The following is a 10,834-nucleotide window of genomic DNA, read 5'->3' as shown; positions in this document are numbered from 1 at the left end:
TTAGCATAACAACTACCTGAAAGGAAGTTGTGGGGAGCTGGGGGTCTGCCTCTTCTCTCAGGTAGCTAGTGGCAGGATTGGAGGGAATGGCCTCAAGCTGCACCAGGGGAGGATAAGCTTATAAATTAGGAGCCATTTCTTCTCAGAAAGAGCAGTCGGGCATTGGAGCGGGTTGCCCGGGGAGGTGGTGGCATCACTGTCCCTGGGGGTGTTCAAGGAAAGGTTGGACCTGGCGCTTAGGGACGTGGGTTAGTGAGTGACATTGGTGGTAGACGGATGGTTGGACCAGACGATCTGGAGGTCTCTTCCAGCCTTAATGCTTCTGTGATTACATGACTTACACAAAACAGGGAAAAACAGCCCATGTGCCAGTTTAAATACGAGAAGCTGCGGCTGAAAAAAGGCACGCTTTACAGAAGAGCGAGCAAACTGCGCAGAAAGCCGCCTCCGAAGGGCCACCTGCCCTCGGGCCGGGCAGCGGGCAGCGAGGCGGGGGTGCTCCAACCCCCCCCCCCCCCCTTCCAGGAACCGAGGGGGCGTTGGGGAGGCGTTGCCGGCGCCCGCCATGACGCCACGCCGCGGGCGCTCCCCATTGGCGGCCGGCGGAGGGTGTAGCCGGAGGGCGGTCGGTGGTTGGCTGGCGCCCCGGGGCGGCGGCGGGGCCGGGGCAGCGGCAGCGGCGGCGGCGGCGGGCGGAGGGAAGGGAGGGGAGGGGGGGGGCAGCGCCGCCGTGCCCCCGCCCGGCCGGTCCGAGGTAGGTTCAGCGCTGCCCGGGGCCGCCGCCGCCTCCGCCCTCCGCGGCCCTCCAGGGGCCGGGGCAGGGCAGGGCACGGCGGCAGCGCCCGGGGCACGCTTCGGGGTGGCGGCGGTGGGTGAACGGGGCTCCAGCGGGAAAATCCGCCCGGGGAAGGGCGGCCGGCCCGCTCCGCAGCCGTGTGCTGCCGCCCCGTGCGTCCCTGCTGTGTGTTTACTCATAATTTTATATCGTCTTTAATATGCATTACTATTTTTAACATACACTATTATTATTTTTAATGTATGCCTGTATATTTTAACATATTATATTTATTTTTAACGTCTATCTATATTTTTAACGTATCATTTTTAATGTATATATCTATATTTTTAACCTACTATTGTTATTTTAAGTGTAAACTTCTCTATTTTTAACATATTGGTATTATTTTTAATATATATCCGTGTTTTCCCCCTGCCCCGTTGCCCGGTGCTGCTGCAGTGTCGGCGCCAGCCCCGGCCCTGTGGCCCCACTGGGTCAGCCTGGGCACGCACCGGGAGGCCCCGCTGCGAGCTTTGGGCCTGCCAGAGGTCACGGCGAGTGTTTGCCTGCCGGCCCCGTTCCCCTGTCCAGCTCCCTCTTGGGAGCCGTGTTTTTCTCCCCGTAGGTCTGCAGGGTTGGGTGCGGGCAGCCAGCTCTCCATGCTGACCGCTCTCGCCATCATATTACAGGGTAGCAGTGAGCAACCAGCTTTCCTCGAGCTCCACGAGGCACCGACAGGCTCCCCGAGGACCCTCTGAGCGTGCTGATCTGCAGCAGGATCATACAGCCCCAGCCTCTGGACATCAACTTGTGCAGGTGGACGAGCGTGGTGACAGTAGGAGTGCCCCCGCAGAGCTTGCATGGAGGACTGTGTGCTCCTGCTTATACTTTCTTTAGCACACTGGTTTTTCTCCTTAAGCAAGCCTGGAGTTAGATAGGACCTTTAAAGGCTTAGATACAGATTTTTTTACAAGATTGAGGCGTGAGGACAAACAGGATTTTCCAAGTGACTGGAATATTAGAGGTTTAATTAGTTATTTCCATCAGTTAAAATTGCTGTGAATAGGAAATTCACGTCTTAAAAGGCCCTGTGTTTGAGATCCCCATCTTTTAATCACATGAACACCTGAAGTCCTTAGACTCCCAGGTATGTGGTGCTGACACCTTGCCATTCACAGCAGAGCTGAGCAGTGGTATGTAGGAGTGAAGAAGAGGAGAGAAGAAATAAAAGGAATAATCCTCTGCTATGGAATCTCTCCTAAGGAAGCTTTTTCACTTTGCATAATGTTTTAATTAGGAAGAAAACATTCCATTCCTGACCACATATACAATCTCTGCTAAGCAAATGGCTGTGGTCTCTTCCTTATCTTCCACGGTTTTCGACTTGTGTAAGACTTAGTTATGTACACATACTTAGCATTGGTTTCACATGTTGGACTTTCTCTTCTTTCTCTTCTGCTTGCATTACAGCCTGTGCTCTACTTTTTTTTTTTTTTTTTCTTCAATGTATTTATTGCTTGGTTGTTGCTTCTTTTGATGCAAGCTTTGAGAAGCGGTTGGTCTTTGCATGTTTATGCTGGCAAATGTATTGGTATCTTTAGGTTTCCACTTAAAAAAAAAAAAAAAAAGTAGCACAATTAAAAAAAAAAGTTGTTATGATGAACACATTGAAAGCCTTTGTTTACAGTAGAACAAACAGCTTGTTTCTGTAAGGCCACCCCCCCAATCTGAGATGCACCAAAGTACCCGCTGGCTTAGTGCCATTTAGGAATGAGAGCAAATTCCTGTCTCACAGAAGTAGGGTGTAACTAGAGTATAAAATACCTGGTTTGTGTTATACAGCAGATGTTAAAGGAGACCAGAACTTTTGCACAAATTATGTTTGAAGTATCTGTGTGGCAGGGTTATTTTACTCCTTTGTCTTTGCTGCCATCAGGCTTTACCATGCTCCGAGCCTTCAGTCACACAAACGGTAAGTGTGCGTTCCGTCATGCCAAGTGTCGGCACCATCACAAGTCTGTGCTGGCAATCAGGAGAGAAGACGTTAATGCATGGGAAAGGAGAGCACCCCTAGCACCAAAGCATGTTAAGGAACTGACACAGATGGGGTACAAAGTCCTGGTGCAGCCGTCAAACCGGAGAGCCATCCACGAGAAGGTAAGGTCCCATTCTGAGTTAGATGAGCAAACCAATAGCTTGACTGTTAAGCATAGTGCAGGAAAAGTAGTACTCGAAGGATGCACGTGAGAAAACCTATCACTCATTTTATTAAATGAGAAGTTGTTGTGTCCTGGTGTAAGGAAAAAGGACTAGTTTGTTTAGCCTTTTAATGTAATTAATATTGACACATCAGTGGGTTTTTGGAGCTGTTCTTAATGATTACTCTCCCTTTCACCTGTCTCTGAAGAAGTGCAAGGTGCTTTTGAAGTAGAGACATGGGGATTAATTTAAAAGTGATGGGTTTTTCTCTTCTGTTTTTATAGAGGCAATACTAAAAAATAAGCATTTTTTTTTTTAAATAATGAATTATGCATCTTCCAATTGTGAATCCCACTCCTGCTTGAATCCCATTCCGTGTGTAAAATCAGAAGAAAAGTTTCTTTAATGCTGTGGGCTTCAGGACTGAGAGCTTTTACAATTCTTGTAGCAGCGGTAACACTGCTCTAAGGTATCTGAGCCAACAGATGAAAACTGAAACATAAGTAGGGAATTAGTGATCACTTGGGCTATCACCCTTCAGTTAAGACACAATGCTGGTTTTCACCAAAGCATGTATCACATTAGATACACAAGTACAATGTTGAAGGCTGGAATTTTAATAATGTTTTTGAGTTAAGGGGGATCAAAAATATATTTTCATATGGATAAACATTCTTTTAGAAGTTGGTCTTCAGCGTGGACTTACACAGTTTTATAAAATCGTACATCATCAGACTCATTTGTCAGATTTCTCTAAACTTATTTCCAAGTGTTTCAACACATTACAAAGGGCTGTTCATTACTGTAATACTATAATTAACTGTAATAAAATGTTCTCTTTGTAGTCTGTGAATTTAAGATGAATGATTTTGCTAATATGTAACTATGTTTTAGCCTCATATAATAGTATATTAGCATAGAAATTCAGTTTGATGTTTGATACCCCTTTTGAAAATGAGACTTAGGAATTTATCACATGCAGTAACTGGTTTCTACTTTGTAGAATTTTCTGTTTGTTCTCTGCTTGAGTTGCTTTTGTGCTTAGAGCTATGAATATGGAAAGAAACAGAAACATATACTTGATTTTTGTCTTTTATAGGACTATGTCAAAGCAGGTGGCATTATTCAGGAAGACATTTCTGAAGCTTCTCTGATAGTGGGTGTGAAGAGACCTCCAGAGGACAAATTAATTCCTAAAAAGAACTATGCCTTCTTTTCTCATACTATTAAAGCCCAGGAGGCAAACATGCCCCTTTTGGATGAGATTCTAAGACAGGTAAATGCTGTCAGAACAAGGAGCAGCGTGGAGCTCAAACTGAACTTGGTCCTGGTAGAAAGCTTGCTGCCTTGTATGGTTGCTTCCAATATGTATATGCGTAGATAGCTGATGAGGACCATTTTCAGTATCCCTGCCTGGAGCTGAGTATTTTTTGCCCAGCAGATCTCTTGCTTGCAGTGCTACTGTGTGTATGTGCGTAAGGCAGATGAGCTGTGAGCATGGTGTGTGCTCAGGAGATGTTTATGCTGCGTGAACACAGGCTTGTGGGGAGTATTGGCCCTGACTGAAGGATGCAGCCAATTTGCACAAAACAAGCAAACCAAGCAAAAGCAACCTCTTGGCCAGAGATGTGGCCTGCAGAGGTTGGAGTGGCCTATGGGGGTGCTCTGTGCCAAGGGTGAACAGGCAAGGCAGAGACTAATGTAGTTTTTATGTTTTAATTTTTATACATAAATCTTGTTCTGAATTATTTGCCTTCCTCATATCTTCCTATCAGTCTCTATCGGGAAGGATGACAAAGGCATATGAAAAGGCGGTTCCTAGGAAAGCAGTGTGCCACTGACTGTGCATTCACGGGAAATTTTAATATTCAATTTGCTATGTATTTTCAGGAAATTCGACTGTTTGACTATGAAAAAATGGTTGATCATAAAGGAATGCGAGTTGTGGCCTTTGGAAAGTGGGCTGGTGTAGCAGGTATAGTGCATAAAGTAAAGGCAGGCTTGCACCAAGTAACTTCCTGTAATACTTCTGGTTCTGTATGTCTCCTGAACGCTGGGGCTTTGCAATGCATTTTTAATTGTTGTGTTGCTTTTAAGAGCTTTTTTGCTTTCTGTTTTGTGCTGCCCGCTTTTGATCAGACTATGTGTCAAACAGTCCCATGGATTCCTGGCAAATCTAGTATTTTATGTTGTTTTGAAGTCCCATTCATCTGTTCAGCTAACCTGAGGTAGACTTCATGTCAAGGTCAACTGAAGAGAGTTTTGAAGGATATTGTTGCTGACTGTCCTGTGGTTTGAAACAGCTTCTGTTGTTTCTTCAGGAAGCTCTATGTATTATCTCCTTCTTTGGAATCTGGTGATGTGTTTGCATCTGATAAAAGGATATCCAAGTATTAAATAGTGTTGGAATGAATAATGTAGGTCAACAGCAGGCTTAAGGTTATGGCCTGCTATTGAATTTCTCCTTCCCTGGTGTTGTATAGACTTTCTTTATAAGTAACAATATTATATCACAAGCAAAAATATCCAGGATGATGTTAGACTTCAGTAAGTCTCTGCAGTTTCTAACTGTGTATATTCGTAATTAACACTGATGGTGTGATTTTTCTTTTTTTTTTAACCTGTAGGAATGATCAACATTTTGCATGGATTGGGATTACGGTTTTTAGCCCTGGGACATCACACTCCCTTCATGGTAAGAGTATATGTATATTGTTCTTCAGCAAAATGATGTACAGGTTTTGAATAATCGTCAGTATTTGGATGTGGCAAATATCCCATCTAATGACTCTGTGCCTTTGATTTCAGCACATTGGGATGGCACATAACTACAGAAATAGCAGTCAGGCCGTGCAGGCAGTACGTGATGCCGGGTATGAAATTTCTCTGGGACTGATGCCAAAGTCAGTTGGGCCCTTGACATTCGTGTTTACAGGCACTGGTAATGTTTCTAAGGTAAGAATTCTGTCTTCAGGGTGAAATACTATATTACTTTTAATAGAACTTCTTGGCATTTTATGCGTCAGGTTAAATGGGTTAAGATAGGTTCATTTTGTTTGCTTGCACTTCAGGTTTTTCAATGCCATAAGAATTTTTAAGTACCCTAAGCAAATGCCTTTAATGTGAGATCATGCCTGACAAGGCTGACTATGCTAACTTCTAACCATGACAAATGGGTTAAGACTTACTCCTCCTGTCTCTTTTCCCACCTGTGTGATTTTTGTCTCCCTCTCTCCCCTCTGGGCTCACAAGGTGTGTTGAATCAGTCTGGTAAATTACGGGGAAAGAATTACCTTTCTAATACTTGAGGATTTTTCTCTTTTTCAGTAACATTGATGTGGCTTACAAATGCCAGACTTTGGAGCTGTTGTCTAGGAGGTAGGGAAAAGACACGTGCTTCTGGCAACAAAGACCAGTTAACAAGCCTCCAGCTCTAAAGAGAAAGCATTGTCATGTAAATGAGTGCCTTCTGGAAAAATGGATGGCTTGTCTGAAAGGCCCATGTTTTACAGTCACGGCTCTTTGGGAAAGTCATTTTGAAGTTCTTTGCCTTTAGAACATCCTGGTTGGTGAGGAGTGGTTTCAGGGGTCTTCCCTAAAGAGAAACTGCTCCTCAGAAGGCAGCAAAGCTGTCTATTGTGGCTGAGTTGAGGCCTTTCAGCTCTGCTGTTGGAAATACAAAACAGATGTTAGATCGTGGGCCAGGCATTCTGCAGTAGTGGGGAGTGATGTAAATTCCTTGTGTGTAGAGTCCAGGCAGCTTTATTTTGGAGAGCAGGGGTGTGTGTGAAACAGGATCTACGTCTGTGAAGATGTTCTTGGGCAGGACTGTCGAGCTGTATGTGGCATTTTTGTACCTGTTTTCACAGACCAAATGAGCAATGTTACACTCTTTGTTCTCTGCTCATTCGGAATCCTACTTTCGCTTTACAGGGTGCCCAAGAAATGTTCAATGCTCTGCCATGTGAATTTGTGGAACCACATGAGTTAAAGGAAGTTTCCCAATCTGGAGGTATGCTGTGATTATAAATGTGATTAAAAACATTGGAACCCTTTTTCTCCAAGTATAACAGCTAATTATTATTATTATTTTTTCTTCAGACCTCAGAAAAGTTTATGGGACGGTGTTAAGTCGGCACCATCATCTTGTGAGGAAGCACGATGGAATGTATGATCCTGTAGACTATGATAAACATCCAGAACTTTACACTTCTCGCTTCAACACTGATGTGAGCATCTCTTTTGTTCTTTTATGAAAGGTTTTCCACGGAGCATTGGTAGTTAGTATTCCTTTGCGTATCTGTTGATTGAGAGAGCATTCATGTAAAATATTAGACCCGGAGCTTTCAACTTTGTAAAGTGCTAGATGGGAACATTGGGCATCTGTACTTTTCTTTGCAGATTGCACCCTACACGACTTGTTTAATTAATGGCATATACTGGGAACAACATACTCCTCGCTTGTTAAGTCGACAGGATGCTCAGAAGCTGCTCATGCCAGTTAGATCTGCTGCAGGTGCACCGGAGGGCTGTCCTGAGCTACCGCACAAGTAAGGCACCTCGTTTCACTAGTAGCAATTCTGCAGCATCGAGTCATAATGCTAAGCAGTTTCATGATAGTGTCTGGCAATTGATTTTGTTTCTTAATGTTGTTCTTACATGCTGTGAAACGTCTTGTTGCTCCCGCTTTTGTTCTGTGATTGGCAGTGTTGTTTTCACAGTTCAGAGTTTCTGAAAACATCACAGTAGAAACAATTAAGAGGTATCTGTCTTTCTGCAAAGGTAGTTCTGCATTTGACCCTTGTGCAGAATGCAATGCAAACATTTTCTGACATCTGGGATGTGTGCCTACTGCACCATTACTGCTAGAAATTTCTATGCATGAACAGAGTTTCAGAGTGGACAAGTTCTTTTTTTCCTCTTGACTTGTACAAGTCAGTAACTGTTTCTTACCAGCTCTGATGTCTGCAGCGGGTAGCTGGAATACTTCTCAACCCTAAATAGCTTTCAATATGGAATGCAGGGTGAAAATCCAGGGTTAGGCTCCTTTCAGTGTGGGTAGGAGCCCACCCTTTCTTTAATAGCCTGGCCAATACTGTAATAGGTCTCTGGTAGACTGTCCTGAAGATACATCTTGGGAGGATATGGATATGTATCCTGGTAAGGAAGCAGGCCGTTGTCTCTTTGCCCACTTGTGACACATTTATTTATGGTACCTAACAAATAGAGACTTTAAGAGTTAACGTTGAGTAGAGCCAGAGATTGTGAGTTAGGCTCATGAACACTCCACCAGTGCCAGCTGTCTGGGAGGCAGCCATCTCGTTCAATGGTGAAGTCATTCTGGCACAGGACTGCTCACTGGTAGGTTGGGGGAATTGGAGGTGTTGACAGCACAGGAAGTACAGAGAAAAGATGGTGAATGAGTGGATTCTTCTGGTCTTTGAGAAGTTATGGATGAAATTTGGATCCTGTTGATGTGAACGGAAGTTTTATGACTAAAACAGGTCTAGATTTCCTTTGCATTTATGTAGGTCATTGTGGTGTGTTGACTTCTACGTTGGTTAAGTAGGATGAAACTACAAGGTTCGAAATTCTTCTCATGTTTCTCTCTTTTTTTTCTTTTTTTTTTTTTCCCCTGGTGTTGACTTGTGATCTGTTATATGTTTGTTTGTAATTTGGATAATGCTGTGTTCTGTTCTTTTTTTTATTTGATTGCTTTAGACTTCTGGCAATATGTGACATTTCGGCAGACACTGGAGGATCTATAGAATTTATGACGGAGTGTACAACAATTGACAGCCCATTTTGTATGTATGATGCTGACCAGCATATTATTCATGACAGGTGGGATAGCCTTTAGTTTGTATTGCTTTCCCCTGTAATTTGTACAGTGAAATATTATATTGAAAATCATGAGCTGAAAACACTTGTGAAACGTGGTGCCTTTCAAATACCATGGAGAAATTGTTCAGAAGAGCTGTGTTCTCTCTTCCAGTGTTGAAGGCTCTGGGATTCTGATGTGTTCCATCGACAATCTGCCAGCACAGCTTCCTATAGAAGCAACAGAGTACTTTGGTGATATGCTTTTCCCATATATTGAGGAGATGGTAAGATCTTACGTATGCAACAAGGAGGTGAAAGCTTGGGCAGTCTGCTTGTTTGTTGCTTTTCTGGTCTCCTATATATTTTTAAAACGAATCTGCTGTAGAACATAACAGACTTTGTATTTTTAAAAACAAGCTTTCTATGTCTTGAGGCAATACTTTCAAAAAGCAACATGTGAACAAGATGTTAGGGACTTGGATATCTTAGGGAAGAACCAAAAACTTTCTGTAGGCAGGAAGGAGTCTCTGGAAGGTAGCCTACTGCTGATGAAGCTTGCAAAAGGTATTAAAATCCAAGTTTTTTTTGGGTACTCAACAATCACAGTAAGACTGCTGTTTGAATTCCTATTTTTTCAAAAAAGTCAAAGGACACTGATCAGGGGCAGGATAATTTTACATCTAAAAGATGCCGTTGTTGCATGCATTTAAATGCTATTAAAAAACTTGGTATTTTACTCTGAAAGAAATACGTGAAATAAAATGATTGATTTTCAATAACTTATCTCCCTAGCTGTTATCTGAAGGCTCAGAACCTCTTGAAAACCAGAATTACTCATCTGTTGTTCGAGATGTAAGTTTTGCAGTTTGCCTGTCTGCTTGTTTCCCTCTGCTTTAAAACATACAGGTGCAAAAACCCCTCAGACTTTGTTTCATGTATTTCTAGGCAGTGATTGCATCCAATGGCTCACTGACAGCTAAGTATGAATATATCCAGAAATTGAGGGAGAGCAGGTAATGCATACTTTCTTAAAGTCCAGTTCAGGACTGTAAATAAACTTCTCTGCATTCTGTTTCCCCTTTTGCATTTATTTTATCTTCTGTTTTGGTGGGCTGCTGCTATTTTGCACTGTATCTAACTTACTCCTAGCTTGCTGATTATCTTCTTCCTTCATGCACACTGTTTAAATCATTAGCATGTATTGTTACTAACTTATACTGAAGTTAGAAAGTAGCCATTTTTCTCTTCCTTATGTTAGCAAGACTAACCAGAGACAGCAAATAACCACATGCCAATATTATGTTCTTCCTGGCTCATTTAAAATGGATGTAACATACAGTCCTTTGAAAGGAATGGCTGAAAAGGCTGTCTAATGTAGCTTGAGTCTAGTTTCTTCAAGTATTGCTCAAGTGCATTGTTCAGTAGGTGGATGTATCCAGGAGCCTCTGTGAGACTCTGACTTTTCATTATACTCCTTTAGCTACAGCTTTAGCTGCTGCTTCATCCTGACCCTGTCTCAGTAGTTATCTGCCAGTGGTAACATGAAAGAAGTAGCACTGAGTGGTTTAAACTAACAGAAGTATAAATAACCTGGATATCCCTTCCCTTCCCTCTCCTCCCTGTTATTAACAAACACTATAGTTTAGCTATGAAAGATGTTAATTTGACAGTAAGTGGATACTTCTGGCTTCACGTTCATGATCGGTGCCAGCTGTAGTATGCATCGCGTAAAAATTGAAATTGGTCTGACCACAAGTGCTGCATGCACTAGTGGATGCTAAAAGCATGGTATGTTGACTTCTCAGATTTCCTTCGGGAACTTTAAGAAGTCTGGTTATGAATTTGTGCATGATGAATTATATATGGGTGCTTTTTCCACTCAAAGTAACATGCTGTTTGCTTCTCAAAGATGACAGCTTACAGTTGTTTTTATCTTGTGCTATTTAGTAGACCACCTCAAGAGGCTGTCTCAGTAACAAATTTTCTTGTTCCTCACACAGCACAGTAATCTGTTTTTTTTGGCTTTCTCCATAA

General features: G+C 42.8%; 1 protein-coding gene across 5 annotated transcripts in view; it reads left to right on the top strand.

Moving 5' to 3' along the window:
* Positions 1 to 691: 691 nt before the first annotated feature.
* Positions 692 to 10,834, top strand: part of AASS (aminoadipate-semialdehyde synthase) — a 30,591-nt gene continuing 20,448 nt past the window's right edge. For 2 of the 5 annotated variants that reach the window (XM_084512060.1, XM_084512057.1), the window contains exons 1-14: positions 692 to 754; positions 1,468 to 1,594; positions 2,715 to 2,935; positions 4,077 to 4,253; positions 4,868 to 4,952; positions 5,605 to 5,672; positions 5,786 to 5,932; positions 6,911 to 6,989; positions 7,079 to 7,206; positions 7,379 to 7,527; positions 8,699 to 8,821; positions 8,973 to 9,084; positions 9,593 to 9,652; positions 9,746 to 9,813. In XM_084512060.1, coding sequence (XP_084368186.1) covers positions 2,723 to 2,935; positions 4,077 to 4,253; positions 4,868 to 4,952; positions 5,605 to 5,672; positions 5,786 to 5,932; positions 6,911 to 6,989; positions 7,079 to 7,206; positions 7,379 to 7,527; positions 8,699 to 8,821; positions 8,973 to 9,084; positions 9,593 to 9,652; positions 9,746 to 9,813 — 1,409 coding nt within the window. In that variant the 5' untranslated portion in view covers positions 692 to 754; positions 1,468 to 1,594; positions 2,715 to 2,722. Of the gene's footprint in view, positions 755 to 935; positions 962 to 1,467; positions 1,595 to 1,787; positions 1,926 to 2,511; positions 2,936 to 4,076; positions 4,254 to 4,867; positions 4,953 to 5,604; positions 5,673 to 5,785; positions 5,933 to 6,910; positions 6,990 to 7,078; positions 7,207 to 7,378; positions 7,528 to 8,698; positions 8,822 to 8,972; positions 9,085 to 9,592; positions 9,653 to 9,745; positions 9,814 to 10,834 lie in introns of those variants that run through there. The other 3 variants (XM_084512058.1, XM_084512059.1, XM_084512056.1) reach the window with 3 other exon arrangements.

This window comes from Aythya ferina (assembly GCF_964211825.1).
Source record: "Aythya ferina genome assembly, chromosome: 1".
Lineage (NCBI taxonomy): Eukaryota > Metazoa > Chordata > Aves > Anseriformes > Anatidae > Aythya > Aythya ferina.
This window is presented reverse-complemented; position numbering and strand designations above follow the sequence as displayed.